Below are 27,272 nucleotides of genomic sequence, written 5' to 3'. Positions count from 1 at the left end.
GGTTCAGTGTAGCAGCAACAAAGAATTAAGGTTGAAGGGAGAAAAGAAACCAATAAGAGGCTTGAAATTGTGTGTCGGAGGTATAAACAGTAAATCAACCAGAAGAAATCCCAAATGTGTGCAAATGCCCACAGAGACACCTCTGTGAAATGTCACTTTTCTCTGCCAAGTCATTTGAATGTGTCATCATGACTAATTTCTCTTGAACATATTCATGAGAATCTCTGGAAGATACAGTCAACTGAAAGGTTGAGAAATAAACAGCTAATTAGGGGCGGTTCCGTGAGTCACCCTAAATGCCGTTTGCCTCCGCTTTTTCTACTTTTCAAAACCTTTTAAACAAGTTCACAATCAATGTGACCCGCAAGGCCGGGTTGTGCAGTAGAGACAGACTTGATGACGGAGAGCCGCGGACGAGACCAGACTAAATCAAAACCTTCTCGAAAGCACAGAAAGAGGCTGATGAACAACGGGGACAAGGTGCAAGATGTCAAAACTATAAACAACAATCATGCCGGTGACAGCTAGGAGGGTACGAGACTCGGAGACAAACAGGTAAAAGGCACACGCTTAGTCACACAGAGGAAAGCACAAGCTCGCTGACACACGAGGCAAACACACACACACACACACACACACACACACACACACACACAAATACTCACTCAGATGCAAGCTTACAGCAACTCTCTGGTGGCTTTCAAAACAAAGGTATTAATCATCATTACACACATACACACAAACGCAGAACATGGGTGGGCAGGGGTCGGTGTGCCTTCGGGACCCGTCAAAGAGGCGCACTGACACCTCAGTGCAGCCCTTACTCCCGCTGTCATAGCAACCAAGGTCAAGTGGTCCAAAGCTGCGTGAGTGTGAGTGTGAGCGTGAGCGAGTGTGCGTGCGAGAGTGGAACTGTAACACACTCCCAGAAGAACTGGTGAGAAATAATGAGCTCGTCGCTGTCAGGATGTCGCAGGAAGACAACGCAGATCCCTCTGCTGTGCAGCACAGCAGTACCTGTCCACAGCAACAAGCAGCCACACGCCACAATATTTCACCAAAATGCACCGAAGCAACAATTAAACCTCCCAATCCTTTCAAACTAACTTTGCTTTTCACCCCAGAATACTCATTAGTAGTTTTACAATGGCTGATGGGAGACACCCAAAATATATTTGAATTCATTTCCAGGCTTGAAATACCTGACATTTGCCAAAAAAGTAAAAAGAAATAAATTAAAAAAAACAGAGCTGTATTCCCCCTCCCCAGACACGGTAGCATCGTGACACACAAAGGACTTAATAACGTTCATTAAATGTATCAGAGGCTGCACCTCAGCCTCAACAGTTCAGTTTTTATCTTGTTTAATTCATCATACGAGTAATATTGCTCATGTTTGCAAGGGTTTCTTTTGTTTCAGGCGAGCTGGCCAACCTTTGCAATCGAACACATTTGAGTTTACACGATTGTGCTCTGATACAGCAGGGTGCAATATTTATCTCTATGTTTCTGTAATGACTACTAAACCTTAAACCTTACAACCAGGCCGCACTCATACAATCAAAAGGTTTTTAATGATGGTTCAAATTTCCATCCAAATGTATTGCAAATCTATATTCATATATATGCATTTCCACCCACTGCTGTTATGACTTTAAGTAATAGTAGGTTTGTCCAGATAAACAGTTGTTTTTTTTTAGAGCACATGAGTCCATCGTAAAATACTATACTTGTTGTGCAAACCACACCAGTTTTGGTGCTGACATATAAAGAGTGAATAAGAGCAAATCAGGAAAAAAAAAAGCAATGGACAAAACAAGGGCCGTGAAACTGCAGTCTGCTTGGCAAAACTAACATGCAAATGCACTGAAATCCTGAAAGTCTTTGAGAAAAATGAGCAGTGGCATTCGCAAACTCACACGGCTGAAATATTCTGTCAGACTTCCTGTGGAGACTTCCCACCCATCTCACGAATGGAATCTCTGAAACATCAGCAGGTGAGATGAGATGCAAACATAGAACATAGACCTGTTTGCTACTTTCCACTCTCTTGCTTTCCCGCGCTTTTTTTGTGGACACACTCCGATAAATGTGGTATTCGATATCAACGCAAACCCATAGTCATCGGGGAGCCTTGCCCAACATTTTCGGGAAAGCTACGAAGAAAACACAGAGGCTTCTTCGCTGTGATTTCGCATTACGTTTTGCCTCCTCTGTGCTAAAGACAGACGCCTGCCAGAAGGCCCTCCCTCCAAAATGGAGCTGCGATAGCGCTTCTCCAGCAGAAAGTGTCCCGCTGCGAAGGGCTTGTGTGAAAAGCAGCTGTGGTAGAAGATTGGATCAAACTGTCGACATTATTTTCCTGAAAGAAAATGGCTTACGTGGAAAAAAAAAAACAAGGGTCTTGGATGGAACTAAAGACCCAGACTCTAAAATACTAGCCTTGTACCGTGTTACACACCACCCCCTCCATTACTAACATAGATTCTATGTACTGTTGATAAAGCACCACTGGATACCTGGTTTAAGCCTCAGAGATTCAATGGGCTTTGATAAATGAACAGGAGGGAAATTGTTTTACCTTAGTATCGCAGTACCTGTTCCGTGCGTTCAATCCCTGTGTAACTAAGGAAGTATTAGTATTAAATCTTCAGTTTTAGTTGTGCCGCATGCTGAATCCAACGCTAACCTTCCAGTCAGGAGCGGTCCTTGACAAAGAAAAACCAATTCGGACATCAAACAAGCCCAGACTAAACACAATGTCAGCGATGACACTGCGCAGAGGACGTTAAGAGGGAACTTTTGAAGTGCAACTTCGTGGTTTTGAAGTTCAGCACTCTGCTCCATCTCGTCCAATTTGTTCTTGTTTCAGTCACTGAGAAATCAGAAGCCTGACTCCAAACACGACGCCTGTCAGAAATGTTGTAATCTTCAGGTGAGTGGTGTCACTGCTAACAAAATGTGTCACAATTCACAGAGGAGGCGTAAAAAGTACAAAACAGCTTTCCTTTGCTCTCAGACATGATTAAAACCACGAGCCTGTCGAAAAACGTGTACAGGTTGAGATTTTGGGCACAAGCATGTGCCGTTTCAGGGAATGAAGGGGGGGGGGACATTCACAAGTCACGTAGCAGTAGCACATTTTAATACACTCGCCGACTCTTCACGCCGACACAAAAAAAGTATAGAAATGCACAACAGCACAACATGGTCACAGATGTGAGCAAAATCAAACATAGTGTTTGACAGTCCCCCACTGTAAACATAATACTTTTTTCCTACCTCTATTAAAATTCGAAATAAATCTATTTGAGATCGTAGGGATTGTGTAATATTTTACTATTTTGTATGCGCAAGCCATGTTTGATTTGCCATGCAGGTATGCGGTTGTATGTGTGTGTACTGCAACATATCGCATTGTATCATATCGTCTAAACCTGGGCGCTAACTTGTAGGGTTTAGGCTGGAGAAATATTTGCCGACATGTTTTCTAATCAAGAAACCTCCCAGTCCAAATGCTGGCATTGATGTTTATCCTTTTGCCGTCCTACCCGTGGGGTCATTCCCTAAATCTCACTTCCTTTTCTTCTCCACCTTCCTCTCTCTGCGTCTGCACTACTTAGCCCGACGCGTCTCTTCCTCCGGTGTGTTAATTGCAGGAACAGGAGACAAATCTGACCTTTTCAATGTAATCATCCCTTTGGCTCCATTAGATCTACACCTCAGACCCAATCACCTTCACACACACACACACACACACACACACACACACACACTCAAGCACAGCTTGGTTAAAAAAAAAAATAAAAAAAATAAAAAAAACACACTCACACACCACCGGAGGTTAATCACAGAGTGGAGGTAGCTACATCCAGAGATGCAATAATCATTCCATTCCCTTTGGGCACACTCACCATCTCTCCTCAGCGCCTGAATGCAAAGGCCTGTACTGAGGCAGTTTTCTTAAGGAAAACAGGAGAAATATCTCATCCTCTCTATCCTTTTTTTCACCACTTAACAGCGGTTTGGCATTACACATGGGTCATAAAGCAAATTCAACAGATGGCGAGAAATGCACGCTATGAATCACAATGGCAGTGACTTGTGGGGTTCATTTTCAGATGATAAAATCAGTTAGTTGGGATTACATGAGCACTCTGCGTGTGTGTGTGTTGGCAGGTGTTAGTGTGCACTCAATGGTACAGTGTGAAGTACAGGCGGGAAATGCTGATACCCAGATATCGTCCAACAAAAACATCGGCAGCCCATTATAGCTACGCTGAAGGCAAACCCGGAAAAATAAGACAAACGCACTGCTGCCTTGATCTCGGACTCCGTCAAAAGTTTTTTGGGTCGAAGGAGAAAAAGATGCTTCTCCTGCAGACAGATCGAGAGCAGATGGACGGACAGAGTTAAGAGGAGAAAGGGGCAAGGACAGGTCGTCTGCTGACATGCCTGAGTGGGACTGGTGACATGGACGACATTAGCCTTCCACTCACGCTACCCCACACTGGGAGCGATTAGATTTACAGCCCGCACACACCACCGGTGAGCACACGCACGTTGGCAAGCAAGGAGGTACTAATTTCAGCATCAACACCACACCATCTGACAACAGAAACACACAAGGAAAAATCACAAGTAATGCACACGCACACACCTCCCATCAATTACAAAAGAGCCATCCAGTAATCAGTAGAAGCCGACTTCTGGCTATTAGTGGAGACAGCACGTTACAGATTGCTGCTGCTCTCCTCTCTTAACTCAACCTTTCTTTTTTTTTCTCCACTTTTTTTTTTATTCTGTCCGTTTTAAAAGGGGGCGGCGTTATTAATAACTGGTATCATTCCAATAAAGCCATTAGCAGTCAGTACATTTGTTAATTCTTGCACTCCCCTCTCTCCCTCGCCGTTCCTTTTTCATTGTGTCCTCCCATCTCCTTCCCCCTATCTGTGATAGATGGAAACGCTTGAAAGAAGCTGTACTACAGGGTAGCTTTTACACACACACCTAAGAACAATGAACCGCAGCGAAAAGATAATAAAAACAGGCCTGCAAGGTACAAGGTAGGCCAAGGTTACAAAAAACAAAGAATATGTCAGCGCCCCTCGGCCTTCTCATATGCTCGTAACTAAGTGTCCTTTTCTTTGAATTTCAGTTCATCCTCTCTGATATAGATCCAGAACTCTACCAGACATATTTAATGAGCATCAAAGTAAATGGCATGGTGAATCCCAATTTTATGCTCTAAACAAAATAACTATACTTGGATGAGAACAGGAAAAAGTGTCAGCAAATCCAAAGCAACTGCAATTTATATGGCCACTTGTTTTCCTAGAAGTAGATACATTTGTGGATATTGAAAAATTCACTGATTAGATGCTGGCCCCAGGTCTCGACTGCATTCCAAACCCATTGGTTGTATACAAGGATGGGCCGTGACCACCTTGGCACTCTGTACCAAGTCCAGCATTTAACTGGAGCCGGAGGTGACCCGATTAGCATTTCCTGACAGAAGCAAATCACTGCAATCTGCAAGAGGCAGAGATGTTAGGCAGCGGTGAGTCGGCGGCACTGCATTTTAAGGCACTTTCTCGTTGGCTTCAAATGTCAGATCCAGTGAATAAGTTCATATTTCTATAGAGAAAATCCTTTTATCATTCCCATCCTTTGAGCCTGAATCTCACCCACTGTTGTCCCATAAAAGGTCAGGGGGGGAGCGAACATTTAAGAAGATAACTGTTCTGGATTTTCTCAAAATTCTTTGAGCTGTGTTTTTATTTTGTAAGGCCTTTTAAACATGCAGCCATCTGCTTTGCTCCACTTAAGCGTAAAACCTGTCGCAGGCGGTTCGATAAAGAGAAATCTTTCTCCCTCTCAATTAGTTTCTCATAGTTGAATGTATTGATTTCGTTGACTCAGAGAATTAATATCAAGGGCGCAGCCATACGATCTGCTCAGACAAAAGCTTGATCAATTAAATCCTCATGTAATATTCACCTCCTGTTAATCTGCCCAGCTGCGGAGGGCAGCCCTGCTATGGAGTCACGCTTTGAAACGTATACAAAGAGAAACGGAGAAGAAAACAACAGGACAGACAAGAACCTTATGTAAAGCACAGACAGTGCTCTTTTTCCTTTGGAGCATAAAACCGTATTATTATAATATATTCTAAATCACTCTCTCTGCACATAATGACAAAACCACGGCACCTGTGTGCTGTAAAAGTGGAAGGAAAACAAAGCCACATCTATATGCTGATTTTTCATTTTCTCACAGTTCTCACTTCCCCTGAGGATGCGGTGTGATAGCGCACGCTCTGTAATGGCCCAGCGCGGTACAGCTTTTAGGGGGAAATTGATGTCAGTGACATTGTTGTAAGTTTGCATAAACCATCGCACAGCGAGCAGAGGGAAACATTTTGCCACCAGGTTTGAGAGCAAAGTAACACTTTGTAGGTCCTCAAACCCATGCTGATCTTTCTGAGATCACAGTCCCACACGGATGGCTCCAGCTTGTGACTGCACCACATCAGCTTATCATACGCTCGCAAAGCGACATTTCTGCAACACGTGGTTTAAAAAAAAAAAAAAAAAGATTTCTAAGAATAATGAATATCTTCGTTAAACAAACAAGCTCATTTGAATTAGAACAAATTAGGGAAATTACCGATATCACAGCTACTTACGTTGCCGGTGATCAGTTCAAAAAACACAATTATGAAGCCAATGAAATGAGATTGAATTATAACTTAACCCATTTCTCTTGCAGAATAAAACCTAATAGACCAAACGTACCATGGAGAAATGAAAGTTAATCAAGCGCATGAACATGGACACAGAAATGAATACGTTCCTATCTTTAGGTTCAGCACTTACAGAACAATGCGGTACAACCTCAAACCCCCACGAAACACCTGTCACATTCCTGAGCAGACTCCTCAGTATGAACCTCTGCTGCTGCTTAGCAACCAAACGTTGTTGTCCTTTTTTTCCAAATTTCCCTGCTCATGGACTTTATTTATGTTCAGAGCTCAAGGCCACGGTCCTGCTATGAAGCCGATTCAATGTCGGATTAAGTCATTCGTTTGTAGATCTGTGCCCAAGAGAGCATAGACAAAGGTTAAACACCAACATTTCATGAATGACCGCACCAAGTAGTAAGAAAGCTACGACAACAGATGATGCAGCGGGGCTTCATCTCAAACGGATCAACTTGAGAGCCGCACAGGAGGAGGCGGCAGCTTGAGTTTGTTAACACTTCAAATTGTTGAAACTGGGAGACGACTCCCCAGTTTCCAGCTCAAACCAGACGCATTTGTCAAAGTTTGGACACTGGGTGATCTTTTCATTAAGAAAATATCTGTGCCCTGACATTTACAACACCAGTTAAAATGAAGATGTATTACATATTTCACAAGGTGGCGAAAAAGGCATCCATCTCTCCGCCTCACCATCTCGCTCCCTCATTTGCTCATGACATGTTGAGCAGTTAGTGGCTTATTAATCTAAAGTGTACTGCATCAGCCTATCCCGGGTGAATATGCTAATCAACAATTTTGAGGCCTGATGAAGTATTTTTTACGAGAGGCTGTAAAAAGTATTTTTGGGAAGTTCACTGTCAGGTTCAATTGCTCAAAGTGACTAGCCAAGGAGAAGTATATCTCAGCCGATATAATAAAGAGGACGTGGGCTGGTGCAAAAGCTGAGTTCGGTTTAAGTGGCAAATTTATTTGAAGTTTATCAGATTTAGAGTTATCAGTGACACGTTGCTTAATCGACCACAAACATAGGGACTCTATCAACTCTACTGTCCAGTTTACATTTCAAAAAGAATGAATATTCGGGGGGGGGGAGTGAGGCTTGTCCTGAATCTGGTCAATGGTCAAAAAACTAAACGCTCTAATCGTAAACCTCATTACCCACCCGAGGCTTTTGCATGGAGCTTTTTTAATAACTCTTAGGTTTGCTCCGCACCGTTCATCGATCTCAAAGAGATGAGCATGTGTTACGGTACTATCTGCACAGCATTAAACAAGTGAGCACCATGACTTTATCTACATTTGTTTGCCTATTTGAAAATCACATCAACTTGAATGCCGAATGGATTTAGTTATTGGCATTTGGCTTTTTGAGTTATCCAGAGAGATCTGGCCAATAGCAATGCATCTTGTATTAAAACCTACATTTATACACAGTGCAAAATGTAGCAGTTTTACAAAAAAAAAAAAAAAAAAGGCTCAGAAACTGAAATGAACACACAAGCTATGAAAACATGTGAACTGTCTTTGTTTGCCTAGGCAAATTTTAACATTTTTCTTTATGTGAGCAATTCACAATTGATGACTGCACAACTATAACAACAACAAAAAGAGGGGTAAAGAGTTATACTGGTGGAGAACTCCGTTTGAGTCCCATCAAACCTAATATTCAGTTCAAATATTAAGACATTCAATGAAATGCACCCGACACACCACCGTAAACCTGCCCTACACAAAACCACGGGCCAAGTAAAACATTGCCGTCTCATCGTTTCTGCATTTGCATTGTTGCACCTGGTTTTGACACTTGATTGAATAAATGTTTCTCTTAAACGCACTGCGACGATTGGCCAAACTTCATTATCTCAGACAAAGGCGATTTAATTCATTCTAAACAGCAAAAACAACTGCGAGCGCATTCTGGCAGCGATACGCCACTTCCGCGACAGCAAAACCTTTTTATCTTTGACAATTGGACAATCAAACAATTTGCTGGTGTAAGACAACAGACGTGAGGGAAAAAAAGAAAAATGAATTAAGCTACCGGGAACAAACTGTTCTCCTAATCTGTTCACATTTGTCTAAATATCAAGAGCAAATAGGGAAAGTGGGTGAAAATGATTAATTCTGCAGATCGTATACAAGAGGGGCAGCACACAATATAGCACATCTATTCAATATCCTGTTTGTTCTCTGCTCAGAGACGTGTTGTTGCTTCCAATTTAAGGCCTAAGTAGTAAGAAATCAAGGCTCGCGTTTGGTTTCAGATGGTTATGAACTGAAACTCGTATTTATCGTCAGCTGTTTTGTCAGATTCTAAAATTTAATTGTCAAAAGGGATTCGTCGCAACTGAAAGCAGTCTCATCTGCCTGTTGGCAAATATTTCTGTCAAAATTAGCCCTTTGTTCAAATGCAGAGTTAAAATGGGTTGCTGCCGGCATGGCGTTTATGACGTGGGTGCTGCAATCCTGCTGCAAAATAATCCATCATAATAGTAGGTTTGAATGTTTCTTATTGTTCACTGCAGTGCATTACAAGACGAGATGCAGTAACCTTTTTTTTTTTGCCAAATCTCCTATGCAGAAGGACAGGGTCTGCACAAATAGATTAGGGGGTCTGTTTTCAAAATAAAGAGTTAAAGGCCATATGAACAGTCATTACACTGAATGGAAGTAAGTAAGTTTAAGCACTTGAAATCTGAAAAAGTGTTAGCAAATGATTTAGGACAACTGTATGTATGTACCGTATGTACCGTATTTTGCCCTTCAGGGATAAATAAAGTTTTTTCTGATTCTGATTCTGATGTAAGAGGTATGTAACTGTATGTAGAAGTTGTTGAAGTCCAAAGAGAATGATTAGTTTTCAGGCAATAAAAAAAAAAAAAGGACATGGCTTACTGCTGCTTTGCTGCCTCAGACACTTGCAGACATCGATTAAACTATAAAGTCTGCATAGTATCAAAGAGTGCATGGAGATAATGTGAGGCCATGATTTTCAGCTTAAAAAGAAGAGATGGAGGTTGATAGAAGTGTCACATCAAAGGCCTTTTGTGTTGTTGTGGGAGGAAGCAGACAGTACGTACAACGTTGCAAACATCAGGCACTTTGAAGGATATTCTGTAAACTGCTAGCAATTTCCATGTGATGAACTTTTTCAAATGAGAGCCCATAAGTTTTGCTCCCTTTCTTTCAGAAACACCTAAAACGATAGGCAAATGCGGCAAAGGGCTTCAGATGAGCAGCAAAAACCTAACAAGCTCCACTGTCGTGTTTCTCTCCCCAAGCCTCCGGATGTCACCCATAAGCCATAACATCGTCCAATTAAACAGAAGAGCCCGTGATAAATGAGTAAGGACAAAGACAGGTATATGAGACTGGAGAGCAGAGAGAAGGTGGAGAAAGCAAGACGTCTGCGCCTACTCTCAACGCTCCCTCCCTCCTATGCTGTCAGCATTTGGTCCTCTATGAAAGGCTCTGATCGAAGAGAGATTTGCATGATTGCATTTTCCATACCTTGCATTAATAGTGCAGTGGGGATGAATAGCTAATGGCCTATCACATTTAAGTAGCCATCTCAAGCAGCTATCACTTTACAGCTTCTTCAATCTGCAAATGAAACAGGCCTCTCTCCCTCTCCCTGTGTATCTCTCTAAATCCCTTTCTCTAAACAGACACCAGGTCAAGTCAGGTCACAAAGAGAAAAAAAGAGTATAAGTAAGCATAAGTATAAGCATGATCGATAAGTATACTAGGCGGTTTGGTCTCGCTTCTTCGGTCTATTTGTGTTAAAACCCGGAAAGAAATAACTCATAAGTTTTCCACTGTGATAACTTGCTCAATTTCCTCATCTTACCCAACCATAAACTGAGTATCGCTGGCTTCTTGACTTGAAAAATTCCAACCATTAGAAGACACAAACACATACATCATCTGTTAGATGTTTTATATATTTTTTCTTACAGTGTAGAAGTAACAGATTGTGGAGACGATAATTAGTTTAAGTTCCCTTAAATTATTCTACTGTTCAACAGACTCAGCAAGCTTTGTTCTCTATTTTCATTAAGGTTTTGTTTCTGTGGCAGAAAGGCTGGGAAGGTCCTTTGAGGATGTCTATATTCATATGAATCTAGCTGTGTATGCAGTAGTCAAAGTGCATTTCTTTCTCTTTGTGAGCATTTTAAAAAAAATAAAAAAATGCGTGAGTTTGTGCGTCTCAGCTGACGCTTAAATCGTTTTCCCCTTTGGCTAACCAGAGTGAGCATGGGACACAAAACCTCATACCACAAGGTCATCGTCACCACAGTCTATTCATATTTTTACTCTCTCTGGGTTATGGCAAGCTCTTGCAACCCCCCCCAAAAACCCTTTTTACTGCCTCCCTCTAGACAGAGTTTCCGTAATCATTTGAATCTGCTGCCAAAAGATTTCCCAACAGAGTTCATAATCTTATTGAAGATTCAGAGGATCAAAGGGGAGAGACACTTTCAAACTACACATATTACTACAGAGTTGGGCCTTCAAAGAGAAAATTCCTGCATATTGTACACATACATACAGTGGCGATGCTCTTGAGGCATCTCTTGATAACATTTGGCTCATAGGGGCTCTGACGGGACCTTTGGAGCTGGACAGAGTTTAAATAGCTGTAACTTTGATGAAAGGAGAAATGACATCAAGGTGGGAAGGATGAAGTGAGGAGAGGAGAAATGGATGCAGGAAAGGAAATGTGGATGCAGTAAATAGAGGAGGATGAATGGGGAGAGGAAAGAAAATAAGGGGGGAAAAAAAATGTAAGTCAAGGGGTGAGAATGTATAAGCCAGAGTAAATAGTTATTACCAGCCTCTGAAGGGTGGCAGCGTGAGCTGAATAGACTGGGACTTGAAAACCACTGTTACCGTTGGTGATAGGGGACTGCTCTCAGCCCTGCAATCTGACAAAGGCTTAGTAGGTAATGGAAGCACACCTTTGGCAGCAAAAAGGAAAAAATAAAATAAATCATAATAAAAAAAAAAAACACGGGAGTTTTAACGTTAGAGCAGACCATCAGATGAGCCCACAACCACTTCAAGTCGAACAAAGTAAACATTTATCAAGTAAAATATATTCATCACTTAAACATTATCAAACATGAACTTTAATGAGACAACCGGAGCAAAGCCACCAACGCTAATTGTATAATAATAATTCAAAGTGCAGCACGGGCCTGGCTATAAGGGCCTTAGAACAGGAAGAAAAGACTCCGCTTAGTCCCTCAGTAAGACACAAAAAAAGCTTTCTGCGAAGCTTCTTCCGTCATCAGCCTCGCCGTTTGATCTCACCATAAGGTAGATGAAATGGAAACAGCAAATTTCTAAAATGATCATTAATCTAAAAAAATTGATAGCAACTCACACTTTAGGTTTTGCTCCTGCGCTCAATGACAGAGAATATATATACACATATATATATATATATGTGTATATATATATTTCCCCACCCAAATGACTGACATTAGAAAGTTGAAGTTTCCAGGAGACACACAGCTTTCCCAGAGTTCCTGAGTTAGGCGTCTGGAGACTGTTTATGCATCGTTCTGCTCCAGCTGAACATTAATCTGAAGTTCAGAAGTTGACAGCCTGATCAAAACAGACAGGCCATATGTCACGGACTGGGCAGGTTAGTGTTGACTGAAATAAGGGGGAGATGACTCGACTTGAGAGTGTTTCTGCATTTATGGGGATATTTAGATGGTGAGGTCATGTCCTGAGTATTAGAGATAAATGCACCTTTGCAAGTATTCAATAAAGTACAACAAAGTACATCTGTCAGACCATATAAGGGTACAGGGACCTGTTACACCAGCTCTTCGGAAATTCAAAGCTGTTAACCGTTTGATTGCAAGAAGTTGCATAAACACAACATAGGTCCAAAAGTGCCTATTTAAAACACATAAAGATCAGAAAACCGGAATACTGGAGATGTGCTTTCATGGCGGGAAAATATGAGGGAGGTAGCGTGGGGGGGGCTTGTCTAAAAGGCAGCACGTGATGCAAAAACTAAGCGATGGAAGTCGCGGCGTTTTCTTTACAAAACATTGAGAAAAATACATGAGTCTCCTTGTCGCGTTGATATCAGTACTGCGTGTGTTTGATTTTTCTTTTTTCTAAATTCCGCTCTTTTTGTTTGAATTCGGTAGCAAAGCCACCTATATCTCACTTAAATTAGTTCTGGGAAGTTCTAAAGCGCTCGAACGGTCACAGGCACTTCTGGCGATGAACGTTAAGATGGACAACATTTTTGACCTGTAACAAATGCAACACTGGATTCCTCCGATGTTTACGTGCGTGTTTAGTTTTGAGGGTTTTTTTTCTTAATTGCCTGCGTTTTCTTATTGTGCTGCGTACTGCTGACTTTGTACGTGTATTATTCTGTTACTGTTGATGACAGCTAAAGGGACTGTAGTCGATGCGCATTCACCCCTTCACACACACACACACACACACACACACACACACACACACACACACACACACACACACGCATTTAGGTCATTTTTCCGGGATGGATACATTGAAGGCAACGTGGGGTTCAGTGTCTTGCCCAAGTACATTTCTACATGTGGTACGGGGAAGCCTGGAATCGAACCACCGACCGAAATTGGCAGACAACTGCTCTTCCTTCTGTGTTTCGTCTCTAGGTAAAGTTGAAAACAAATACACAATCTGCACGACTCTGGTATCTGTATCAATTTTCAGTGGAATAGTACTAAAAAGAAAAAGATTTGACTGACAATTCTATCTTTTATCGTGACCTAATCAATCCCAAACAGCGACGTCTAACCAGCAGGACGGTCAAAAAGGCTCGGATACAATGTTTCAAAACAGAGGAAATAAATCAATGATGCCTGAAGTTTTCACAGCATCTCCTGGTCTTTACTGCAGAGATGTAGCAAGGAGAAAAATCTGCAAAACAACCAAGAATTACAATCAAGCCAATGCGGCACGCCTCGTCTCTTTGCTCTTTAGTTACAAAGAATTGAAAGTGGCTAATTGAGTCTTCCAAACGTACATGTGTTAAAGCAAACAATGGTCCGTTATTGTGGCTCATGCCTGTAGGGTACAGTTTTAATTAGGCTAAATTATTCTGCCTTTTTTCATTTGTTTGAGCTCATTTTTAAGCCAAATCATGCGAGCGTGACAAATAAAGTTCGGTTAAGTAATTTTGTGCCTTTAGGGGTACTGCACTTCATTTGCGATGCAACAATAAAACAAAAAGGTCAAAAGAAGTCAACTCCAGCTAAATTGATTCGAGTAACAAGTATGACGCAGTTCCGTTTCTGTCGTGTCGTCCATGTGTCGTTTTTTTTTTTGTTTGTTTGTTTTTTAATTTCATTTATTTATGCATCTGTTTAACAAATTACAAAGCAACAATAGTTTACCGGGTCTGAGTAGTTTGTGCAACCAACCCAGGTCTTTCGGTTTGCAAGTCAGCAGCTGGCCAACGCAGGACATAAGTACATGCATACCAAAACAAAGAAGAGGAATAACAATCAGCACAGTATATGTCCCCAGGAGACTCTAATACGAACCAGGTGAGCAACAATAGCAGCTAATAACTCCAATTTACTTTCTTATTCAAGTCCCACCACAGAGCACTGTTTAAAATACCAATTTGAAACAGCAAATCACCCACACAGCAAAAAGCTTTACCCCCGGAGACCTAGACACGTGCAAATAGTCCACCAAACAAATCAGAGCAGACACACAGTCCCCTTCATCCATTTAGTATTCTGTGATGGTCACAATTTCTTTTCTTCTTTTTTGGTAGAAAATGCCCTTCATCTATTGCCTCCACACTAAAAACCCTTTTTTTTCTTTAATTTTCTTAATCTCGGGCCTGATTCTGAGCATTTGCATAAAAATGTTCACTTCGGAGACTCCCCTAACAGAACATGCCTTTAATACGCAATTACTCTCCTCTATAGCGGTGGCTAATTACAGAGGTGTCAGACAAACAGGTAGCAGAGCACAAGGGGGCTTCCGACAATGGCTGAGGTGCTAGTCCGTCACATGGGACAGAGCGGCTCAATGGAAAGCAGTAAATTCATTTAGGCTGGCTTCATTAAACCCTGCTCCTTGGGCCCTGCATCACGACCTCTCCTTTGCTCTCCCTGCTCTCATTTGTGCGGCGGCGGATGTGCTGTGGGTAAGAAGAAGGCGATCACACAAATCTGTGCAACACAGAGGGAGTTGGGGAACACTACGGGGAGAAAGGGAAGTGAAGAAAGGAAGGAAAGAAGGGAAGTGGGAATGTATCAATAAAGCAGCACAGCCATACAAGAAAGAATAGAGCAATACTATAGAAAGGGCTGGTGGGATGGAAGGGCATGAGGACATGTGCTCATTTGATGATAAAGAAATAAGGCATGAAAGGATGAGGATATAAAAGAATCATTATGAATATAGCTTTTGTTTTATTCATCTGACCCAGTATTCCAAAAGCCACAGAGAAAAGAGAAAGACAGAGAAAATTACAGCTTTGGTCCTCAAACAGAGGCCAAATGCCAGGCCTCCAGCATGGTGAAACAAGGACAGCAGAGCCCCATGGTCTCTTTACCATTTAGATTATACTGGCAACTTTCTGACCCCACAGTATGGATAACCATAATAAGCCAAAACACCCGCTGTGTACCACCTGTAAACCAAACATATTCAGAAAAATCGCAGGGAAAAAAAAGTCTCCACAAGTGCAAAGCCAAAAAAAAAATAAAACTCGTACACTGCTAACTTTCCACATCGGAGTAACTTTGTCAGACTCAATTCAATAGCACATTTACACCATTTTGTGCCCAATTTAACAGCGCGCTTGCTGGGAGGACAATTAAACGCACATTGAGAGAAGAAAGCCTTTGCGTGGAAGGAAATAAAATGCTGACAGTAATGTGGACAGTCTGATGAAGGCTCCCTTCTCCCTCCGTTGATGAAAAATGGAGCATTCGGAGAGAGGTGTCACCAACCTCAGTCCTCCGCTTTGGTTTCTGGCCAATGGAGCACTTCATGACAACATTCCTGTGCAATTACATTACACACTTGCTGATTGTGAGCTGCTCAAATCACTTTTAAATGGCCCACACGTCCAGTTGCTGAATGAACACATAGGCCCCTCTCACTGGGGAAGAGAAGTAGCAATGCTTCCTGTGTGAGAGTCAAATACAAAACAGCCACATGTGGTTCACAGCAAGGATCTATAAATGCAGAAAATGATTTGAGCACAGACCCAAGTATTCATGTGCACAAAGGCATGCACAGACAGACGTGTGCTGATGCACTGGGCCGTAATGAAGTTTAAATGATAACTTTTCTCAGTGCATCGGCCTTTAAGGGACCAATAAAAAACAGTAGGGGGAACTAATACCGACTATAAATGATTCATTGGGGGCACAAACTTACTGAATTAGATCTTTAGCATGAAAAAAGTCAATTACAGGAACTTGGAAAGTTGATAAAAATGATAAAAAAAATTAGATAAACTTTCAAAACATAAACAAAAAATAAGATCAGAGAGAAAATCAAATGAGAGGAGAGGCATCCCTTTCCTGGAAGATGCTCAATCTACATACATTTTGCATCACTGTGCAAAATTAAAGGCGATGTTTTTAAATCACGCGATCGTTGTCTCTTTTATCCCAGGCTGTTGAGACGCTAAAGCAATTATTTTTCCCAGCCCTGGCAGAAGAGACGGTAAGCCTGCACGGGGGGAAATTTTTTTCTAAAAAGTCCAATCAAATCACTGGGAAAAAATGTATCGGGTCAAAATGGAACCAATAATTTTGTTGTCACGGGCCAACAGTTTGGTTAACAGGGATCTTAGCTATAGTTCAGTGTCGGGCTCAGGATTCATTTTGTAAGATAATAGCACTTCAAGGCCTGTGTCTAATGTGGTTCAACAGCTGTGAGATGCAGGGTTTCCCATGTAAGGATTACATTTGAATGCTCCACAATGTAATTTATTCTGCCAATGTAATTTACGCTGCCAAGATACATTTTTGTTAAGGATTTAATGCAATACAGAATTCAAAAGTGGTACTCCATTTTTATCAGCTAACACGACCCCAAAAATCGATGTTAACGGACCCCGAGAGGGTTGTACAGCGTGGCTAAAATGTCAGCTATTGGAAGACTGACACAAAAAAAGAAACCTATGATCATTTCTGCTCACATATTAGTTCTAATGTTTTCAGTCGTAAAATAAATGTCACTGTGACCCGCGTACGCAAAAGACCAGTCAAGGCTAACTCAATTCTCACCGTAGTCACTAACAGAGCATGATCAAAGTCAAAGATTACTCAAAAGCCCTCAAAGCCAACAGCTGTTTGTCACCGCCAATTCACAAAATCAAATCTTATGACTTCCAGAAACGAGAGCACTCCAATCACACCAAGGATCCTGGAGGAGAAGGAAGATTTGGCATCATCTCAGCAGGTCAGGCTCAAGCCCCTAATATATTATACTGATTTTATATTACATCTTTTAGTCTGTCAAGGGTTTGGCTTTTCAGAGTGTAGGAAGAGAGGTGCAGGATGCCGTCCGCCTTGGATCTGTGCCTGAACACACCAGCCGCTCTCACGCTGCTGCAGTCTATGAGCTCCAGCTGCTTGCCTTCATTGTGTCTCTGCGCCGCGCCGCAAATGTTTCTCCATCTCTGATACTTATCAAAGCACTGGAGTTTGACGCCGCCATTACTCAAAATTAATAACTACGGCAGCATGTTTATCGTAGCGCACTTTCACAAGCAACCTGCCAGAAATAATCGGCTCAGTGTTTGTGCATGTGACACAGAGAAAGATAGAGGAAGAGAACAGAGAGGGTAGGTGAAGTGTGAGAAAGTGATAGAGCACAGAGAGTAAAGAGTTTAAGATGAAAGACATAACTGAGAGAGAAATGAAGAGAAAACATGTTACATGCATACGAGCTCATCTACCGTGCCTAATCACTCCGTCTTCATTACACCTTAATGGTTTGTTCCGGCACCTTTTCTTCTCATCTTGTCTGACAACAGGGCAACACTGGTTCTCCTTGTGTTTTCCCTATGTTAAGCAGGCCTCTAATCTCCACTGACAGCCAATCTGCTCCAACCTAGCAGGTTTAGGGAAATAAAAGAGAAAGAAAAAAAGGGGGGGGCTGAGTTTTTAATTGACAAATCAGGCAACTACAGTGCATAATCTGAAACTGAGCTCCGCGTTAGAGAAGGATTGAAGAAAATAAAAAAAATAAATTAAAAAAGCACTTTTGTGCGTCAACTGTGAAAAAACATGTGCCGGGGGGGGGAGCGAAAAGGATGAGGGAAGGCTCCTCAGCGCCTATCCTCAAAATCTGGACAGACAAGTGATAGAGAAACATGACAAGGATAAATGTGTGGTCTGGGCTAGGCTGACATTTTCCATGGCATTTAAAGAAAAATCCAAGAAAACCACAAGACGACAGGGTAAACTGAAAATGGTGGGTTAGAGGAAACCTGCGTGTAGAAAAAAAAGCTGAGATTTTAAAATTAGATGCAGACACTTCAAATGGCCTCATGTATTAGGGATTTACACACTTTCCGACAGTCCCCAGCTTCCTTCATCACAGATGAACCTTAATGGATGAACCAAGCAGCCACTGAGGTCAGATGGAGAGCCGGTACTTCACAGAAAAAGAAAGAAAAAAAAACACAGATATGGATCATTTTAATCTTACTTGCTTTAGCAGCACCAGTCTGCTGACAGAGTGATTGTTGCAGTATTGAAATAACTGTTGCCATATGTATGTATGTGTACAGATATACATTTTATATATATATATATATATATATATATATACCGTATATAGCTTATTTAGCATCAAACAGTTCAAAGTGAAAATAAATTGACGTTTCAACAATCTTAAAACATCTATAAAGGGTAGAAAATCCTAAAAGAGCATTTAGGGAGCAGAGAACAGATGCTTGGAAGTGTTTACAGGTCACAGAAATGGAGCCATGATGTACGAATGTCCTTTTGACTGTAACTGTTGTATGATTCTGTTGAGTATTGAGAGGATGTCAAAGAGACACAAACAGCTGGCAGCAGAACACACAACTCCAGAAAATGTTTCACAAAGACTCGTCTGCGCTTGCAGTTGTGGTGGTACATTATTCTTTCGATGTAGATTTTCTTTAAACTACCTCCTCCACCAGTTTCCAACCCATTGCCACCCTGTTGGACACTTAACTGTGAAGCATTTTCAAATGCTTCGAGGCTAGCTGCTGTTAACTACATGTCCTAATTACTACTGAAGATATAGTTCAAACAAATTAGGCTAATTTACACTTAAGTGCTACACATACCAATATAAAATAATGTGTTAAATCTTTGCGTCTGGTCGGTCTCACCTTTCTGGGCAAACGAGTAATAGAGCGGAGCTCTTTCACTTTGCTGTAAGCTGCAGCAAATCTCTTGGTAAGTGTTCTTAAGCCTCACTTGAAACTAAGAAAAAGATACAAGTTGGCTCTCAATAGGGTTCTAAAGTTTGACCTGCAAAACCTTGACGAACGCAGACTCTGGTCACCTTCGGTGAGCTCGAGCAAGGCAGACAACCGACTGTCATTTGATGCACCATTGATCACACTGATGTATCATATGAGCATCTGATTTAGGGGTTTAAGTCTTCTGCAGGCACTGTGAGATCTGCCAGCTGGCTGCAACAGAGGCTATTTGGAATCAGCTTGCAGTGCAAACACCTGTGAATGTTGAAATGTTTTGAAGGTGGTGTGCCTCTGGGAGATTGCTTCTCCAGTGATTTCCTTCTTCATAAGCTCCTGGAAGTCAGGGGGAGGGGGGGGGGGGGCATGGTAATCCTTCATCTAGTCAAATTTCTGTGGGAGTGGACAAAAGTGTAAACTAGCCAATTTGGGCTCTGATTTGTGTACTCATCCAGTAAGTGTTGGGAGATATGCAGAAACTGTTGGCCCAGAGTAAAAAAAAAAAAGAAGAAAAAAAAAAGAATGAATATTGATTTCTGCATCTGAATGAAGCTGGCAGGAAGACAGAGACAAATAAACGAAGAAAGGGAAAAGAGGCCGCAAGGGCTTTTGGGAAATGCCCAACCTCCAACAATACAGACCTCATAAAATAAATGACTCACTTACTCCATGGATTGGCTTTCAGCGAAGGCTGCAGGCTGACTGACCAGAGCTTGCTCACAAACCCACATCCAAGCAGACAGACGGAGAGACAGGGAAGCACATAAATCTGCACGTCAACGCAGGACTCATGTCCAACGGCGGGGTTAATGCGAGCAGAAGAGTGGCCGACTCTTTCCTTTGATCAGAGCCACCGGGGAAGCTTCCCCAGCGTTAATGCAACACACTCACACTTGCACAAACAGAAAGGCATGCATTCAAAAGCACACCGTCATGTAGGATCTCATTTTAATCTCATCCCTGAACCTTATCATGTCCGAAAGAAAATGTACACCGAGATAAAATAAAAAAAAATATTCTATTACGGCAGATAATACTTTTAAATGAATCTTTAAGCGGCAAGAAAGGCGAGACTTCAAATACAAGATATTCCTCACTTACAGAAACAATAGCATCAAAGGAAAAAAACAGATGCAAAAAGTGTGAGATGAGCAAGGAAACGGCTTAACTTTGTCAGTGTGTGGCTCTGAAAAGTCAGCCCTGCCATTTGCGCTGCCATTCCACTTTGATCATGACTCGCTCCCCATTTTCAAACACTATGACATTTGGAAAAAAAAAAAACACAATCCCACTTTGGTCTCTCATCATTGCTGGAAGCAGATACAGAGAAATAACAGCGCCAACGCTGCCCACCTGCTGCACATCACATCCTCTCTCCCCAAGAAATGACAGAGACCAAAAAATGGGCATCCTACTGTCACAATCTGCCCATCGGACTGTGACGATGGGAAGCCCGTGTTTGGTCGTTACTTCTCGCTTTCATACTTTGGGATGCTGTTTTCTGCTATTACCGGGGACAATGGTGGCAGTCAGACGCAACTGCGTTTAGTATTTTTTCATTTTTATTTCAAAGACGAGAGACGAGTAGAAAGAGGAAAAGAGAAGAAGAAGAAGAAGAGGTGCTTTACCTCCCACAGAGCTCCATCTTTTCCAATAGCTTTATGTTGGGGGGGGACAAATTGATCCTCGAAATAAGGGGTCATTTCCTCTGCCTGTTTACCTGTTCACAGCACACTGCCATCAGTTTGAAACAGACACAAGCTGACCCGGCTGTACCCTCAGAGAGCTAATGCGAGACAGGGTTGAGTCATTCTGGTCTTAACTGTGACAACAAGCAAGCAGCCTGTGTGTGTGCATGTGTGTGTTGGATTCCCAAACAGCAGTGACCTTGATGATCCGGTGATCTTTCAAACTTTGAGGAAAATAAACCAGTTTCCTCCCTCGCTTTGCTTCTTCAGAGATACCCTGACAGTGGACACATTGCAGTAAAACTTCTGAAAATACCACTCGAGGCCTCTTGGCGACTTTTTTGACGAAGTGAGTCTAATCTGAGTTGTTGCTGCTGTGGGTATTCTCGTTGGCTGCAAAATATCATATGGATTCTATCTATCAGGATTGTGCATACTTATTTGAGTTCTTGATGAATAATAGTGCTCACTGCTGACGTATTACAGGAGAACAAAAAAACGTCGACAGTAAAAATCGTAACGTCTTGGGACAGCTGAGGAATGGCGGTGGAATACGCAACGCAAGATCAGAGTGACACATACATAAAGGACCAAGCCCAGTCCAAGGCGCATTCCCACCAGCGTGGGAGCGGTCCAATATGACATTGTCAAGCAAAAAGGGGACTCTGGCAGAAACCTTCAGACACCCTTTCTGCACATTGGAAATTTGCAGACCTTCCACTTACTTCACTTCCTGATTTCTTTGTACTTATACAATGTAAGGAAATCTAGTATTTGATACCAGCAGCGATAGACTCACTATGCAATGCTTTTCTTCTACAATCACATACACCATTGAGCATCTCAGGGGCAGTGTGGGGTTCAGTGTCTTTACCAAAGACACGTCGACACTGACTGCCAAACCTTTAGGTTGTAGGACAAGCAGGGTGTGGTTGAAGAGTCTTTAGTGCTTAGGAAGGGTGTTAAGGAAAAGAGCTTCAGTGCCTCCTTTAAGCATCTCCAAGAGAGTAGGAAACACTGGACCGTACTTCATCAAACAATTCCTTGCGGTCGCAACTTTCAAAGAGATGCTTGATTGGTTTGGTCGAGTTCTAACTGGGATTTGTGTGACTAAATGTGAGGACAGGAGGGTCAGTGCAAACATCCGTTAAAACCAGCATCCTTCACTTTTTTTGCCTTTTTCTTTCCTTTTTGAATGCGAACCTTGATAGTTAGGTAACATTATTTCATACTACATTTTACTTACTAGTGTCATAGAAATGAGATGGCCTCTGTGTAAGAACAAGATAAAATTGCAATTGACATGTCACCTTTTGTAGAAAACTTATTTAGCAGTTTTAGTTCCAATGTTGCAGACCCACATCACAGCTTAGTGCGACTATGGCTGGAATGTCATTGCAGCATGCTCATGTTTTTTCCCTTACAAATTTCCACCACCATCTTTACTTAGCCTGAGAAGTCAAGCAAAAGGGGTCTAGAAAAAGTTGAAACGAGGTAATGTTTGGACTTTTCAGCCTCGTCTATCTATACCTGAAGGAAGCCACGTCGTGCTTCATAAAGCAGACGTGCCAGGAAAACATTCACGAATAAAACAGCCTGCGCAGACTCTGAAACATGTATGGAATGACAACACCGACATTACCGGTGGCACCAGCACTGAAGTCGATCCGTAAGAGGTTTTTCACCATTGACAAAAAGTTGCAAAACCACCAATCCTTCTCTTTTTTTTCTTTTTTTTCCTAACAAGGACATGAGCAAAATGACATGACGTGCAATTTAATCAGTTTTCGAAGTAGAATGTGAATAACCTTGTAATCAGCTAACGCAGAGACACATTCACATTTATATCTGACTTTATGCTGTATGTATGAGCTGCCAATTCCAGCAGGCTACATGAAAAGAGAAAAGCGGACAGAACACACCGCTTCTGAAACGCTCTTGAGGTGCTAAGGAGCTGCGTGAAGGAAGGAACGACACTACGCCCACCTTAGCCTCTCACTCCCTGCTTTCTCTCAAAAGACAACACCGCACGTGCTGTATGCTGTCGCACACACACACACACACACACACACACACACACACACACACACACACACAACAGTCGGGCCCTTATCTCCCTCTCAGACTGCCCCAAACACATCCAATTTCCAATTCCAATATTCCCACAGGTGATCCAGACAAATCCAGTCTGACACACGTACACCTTCATCCCCGCGGCCATTGGAGTAAATATCATTATGGAATCAATGCGGCTTGGAATCAATCGAGGCCGAACATGAATGTGAGTGTGCCTGAAAAGTAGAAGAAGCTGATAACACAGCGTGTGCCTGCGAGGGATTTCACCAAATTCCATGTTTTTTGATGGGAAGTAGGCAGGTGAGGTATTACCATAGCATTCCCACCAAAATGTTGGCTGTAAACTCAATAATTCAAGAAATGATTTCACACACACAGGCACACATTCCCACACAGCTTTCCTGCACCCATTGTTGCTACGCACCACGGTATATTCAATAATTGTGTTCACACTCCTGAGCCAGACTGGGAGAGTCGGCAGAGAAGCCTTAGCTGTAAATCAATAGATTAAATAGAAACGTATGAATAAAACACCAGCTAATAAATAAAAGAGGAGATGGTTTAGTCTTGCCGTCTTGTACAGTACAGAAAAAAGGAGTGGGAGGAGCACGGAAATTACCCCAAAAACTGAGAAAAGATTCCATTGTTTTTACGACTTTCATTTCTTGTGTCCGTTTCTGTATCGTTGTCCACATTCTTGATTCTTTGAGAGTGTACTTGAGTCTGTTCTCTTACTTCTAAGCAAATTTGGGACATTCATCACGTGCACAGAGTACAAACATAGATCACAATGCAGATGTCAAGAATGAAAAATATGTGTGGAATTCCTGTATTTATCGAACTGGTGAACATAAAATCGTAGTCTCTGACCACCATTCCATCAGGGATTAATGTTTTCATGCAAAGTATGTTTAAGGATAAAGGAAGATGTGCGAGTATTCCTGTGACACCAGAGATAGTATTATTAGTTTCTGTCAAAGACAAACATCCAGCTTCTCATAAAAAAAGATTAAAAGAACAACAATACTAATCAATAATTCACCAAAAATACTCAGCCTTTTTTATTCTTTTTAACCCGTTCCATGTCTGATTCCCATGTCTTTATTGTGGCTTTTTCTTAAGATCACTTCGGATTTGCTTTGCTGGTGAATAGAAATCCAGCCACGACAAACTTAAAAAGATAAATAAAGTACTTTTTTATTTTTTTCCCCCTTCTTATATGCTCTGTGTTATGTTGGAGACGGGCCAGAGGGTCGCATCAAATCACACTTTCCGTTAGAAACAAACTTAGCTCACCTGTCGTTTATGCTCCAGTTGAGGCAAAGGTTGAGCGAGCTGAGCTTGCGACATTTCCTCACCACTTCCATCACCGTCTCGTTGTTGAGCTCCGAGATGTGCCGCAGGTCCAAGACGCTCAGGTTGCGCAACTACAAGAGGCAACACGTACAAACGTTTATGAGCGATTTAATCGAGTACAACGACACAGGCATGTGTATCTGTGCAGGACAAACAGGCCGAGCAGAAAAGCTGCCCTTGAACAACATAAAATTAATAATAAAAATACTTTCTTCCTTTTTTTTTTTTTAAACATTCCTTTCTACTCTCAAAGTAATCAGTTGATTCATAACACTGAGCCGCGAAAGAGAAATGTTTAATAAAAGAGTGGAAGTTATTCAAGCCTGCTGAATCTGTGTTACATAAATGGCTTTTGATGCAGCACGAAGGAAAGAGGGAAATGTACATCTCTGTATACTGAGCAAACAGATGTTCTACAACATACTGTACTGGAAACAAGTACACAGTAATCAGCATGAATGTAGAATAAGACCAAACAAAGCAGAATTATGCTGTTGATTTTGATTTGTTAGAAGAAGTTGCTGTTTACTATTCTGCGCCTACATGCCTGGTGGGAGGACTTGTGAGCCAATATGAGCGTTCACTTTTCTTCCTCCTTTCATCTCTTTGACTTTCAATAATCCTACTTTCCGATCTGAATACCTTATAAGGGGGGGGTTTAGATTAATCCTTAAGTCAAAATCTCTACTTTTCAACAAAAACTCACATTGACACTGTTCAACAAGCTTTCCTGCTCACTGAAATAACCAAAGGCTTTACGAGAGACGGCACAGGTGTATACACTTCCGAAACACACTTAGAACTATTTGAGAAAACTGGACACACACATACACGTATACAGGATCATTCTCATGCACACACAAGGCATGCAAGATAAGAGAGGTATGATATTCAAGCCAGCCGCCAGGGAGGCAGAGAGGTAAATGTCATGGCCAAGGCTAAAGAGAAAACAAGCTTACAGTTGGTGTTAAGATCACTGAGCACTGTTGTCAGCTCCATAGGCATGACATATACCGACCAGCATGAATACACATGGGGGAATGGATAAGGACCATGGCTCCCGGTGTGAAGTAAGCACACATGTAAACACTCCTCATTTCCCCCACTGGGACTCAAAGCACACAAGCTGAAGGTAATAATAAAGAAAAAATAAAGAAGAAAAAAGCTTCCAAAACCTTCTCTGTTCTTACAGAAAGTAGCCTGTGGCTTTCTTTGCGACTCCTCTGAGACAGTTGGATCCTCACCTCCTGTTGTAAAAGCTCTGCCTGTGCATGAAATAAACATGAAATGGATTCTTTTTCAGCCATTCTTCACCTACACTCTGAAGATACGTGCGAATGAAATAAACATAAAATAGTTTATATGTGCAAAGATCGATCGAGATTGCAGCAGGGCTCATCGGGGACAGCTAAAATGACACAATCAACAACAGCATCTAATGAAAGGAAATAACTCCTTAACTACCATTGCAGATATTCACCGACAAGCAAGTCTCAACACACGTGCATATAAACACACATTAGACCCACACATAAAGCCCTAGTCGTCATGTGCCCACGTGGCCGGCATTAGATTGAAATACTAAATTATTAATTCTAAAGGAGGCTGATCAGGGTGCGTCTGCATTTATTACTCCTTTTGTGCAGACATAAACATGTCTGCACATTCACATTGTTGGAGCCCAACTCCTTCAAGAGAAAAGGAAAGAAAAAAGTTTGCATAATTCTCAGTTTAAGGTTTGGGTGAAGTTTTATTTAACTGTCGAGGGTTAAGGTACGAGTAGGTGTGCACAAAATCAATGCAAGTCAAAGGAAAGTACTCCGTGTGTGTGCACACAGAATTATTTACAAAAGACAGGCAATGCATATTGAAACCTGGATGTAGGCGAAGTGACCAACACCACAGATAGTCACAGCAACAGACATGCAGTCAAAACTGTAGACATTTGTATCGTACACAAAGAGAAAAAAAAGAAGAAGAAAAACACATCTTCACACTTTCACTGATTTGTTTTTCTTCTTACATTTAATATATATGACAAACAACTCTGAAGAAAATATTCAAAGCATCCGCATCAAAAGTAGTATTAGTTCTCCAAATCTTCAAAAACTGCTTATCTCTGCTAAAAAAGAATTTCTACTACAGCCAATAGGGTGTGTTTCATTGAAGTAAATAACCAATAGGAAATCAGGCCAAGCAGGCAGAGTTTCGATTGGCCGGAGTGTGTAGCTAGGTTGAAACCCGCCCCCCCAAAAAAAAAAAAAATTAGCAGATATCTGCTTGAGAGGAAAGAGACACAGTCACGGCTGAGACGCTAACTTTGTTAATGCATTTGTGAAAACTGCTGCAGGAACAAAATGTAATAAAAGTCCACTATTCAGCAGACATCTGCCAAGAGAGCGTTATCCCCAAAAATCCCTGCGATGAAAAGTCACAGAAATAGCAACCTCTTACGAATTAGTCACACTTCCAAAAGATGTGGTAGTTTTCAAGTTTCAATGCATTCGATCTCATTTAATCATTTCTCTCATAATATGGCTTCTTTTCCTCAGTCATCAAATAATAAACCAGGGACAAAAAAATTTAATGGAAATAAAAGCTGAGAAACAGGGAAGACGTTTAGCTGGAGATGAAGAAAAAGGGAAAGCGAGTGAGGGTTTGGGCAGGTTTTTTTCCCCCTCTCGTTGGCTGAATTCTGTAACCAGGCAGAGTTTGTCTCGTCTCCTCTGAGCTGGCAGCTCCAGCGGGGTAATTATTCATAAAAAAATAAAAAAAAACAGTAAAAACCCGCAGAATCCAGCTGCTCGGAGACTAGTGTGTCATCTCCAACCCGCAAACACACACATGGCACAGGGGTTAATATGCGTGGTGATTATATGAATATTATATGCACACACGTACACAGAAATGGCTT

General features: G+C 41.7%; 1 protein-coding gene across 2 annotated transcripts in view; it reads right to left on the bottom strand.

The window, feature by feature from the left end:
* The window catches only part of fbxl17 (F-box and leucine-rich repeat protein 17), a 226,387-nt gene that overhangs the window by 111,774 nt on the left and 87,341 nt on the right, over positions 1–27,272 (bottom strand). Inside the window, exons 8-9 of one of the 2 annotated variants that reach the window (XM_075467712.1) lie at positions 24,299–24,429; positions 17,732–17,875 (exon numbers count right to left, since the gene is read on the bottom strand). In XM_075467712.1, the coding sequence (XP_075323827.1) occupies positions 17,827–17,875; positions 24,299–24,429 (180 nt within the window). In that variant the 3' untranslated portion in view covers positions 17,732–17,826. Of the gene's footprint in view, positions 1–17,731; positions 17,876–24,298; positions 24,430–27,272 lie in introns of those variants that run through there. The other variant, XM_075467711.1, reaches the window with a different exon arrangement.

Source organism: Odontesthes bonariensis, chromosome 6 (assembly GCF_027942865.1).
Source record: "Odontesthes bonariensis isolate fOdoBon6 chromosome 6, fOdoBon6.hap1, whole genome shotgun sequence".
Taxonomy (NCBI): domain Eukaryota; kingdom Metazoa; phylum Chordata; class Actinopteri; order Atheriniformes; family Atherinopsidae; genus Odontesthes; species Odontesthes bonariensis.
Note: the sequence above shows the minus strand (reverse complement) of the source record. Positions and strands in the feature narration are given on the sequence as shown.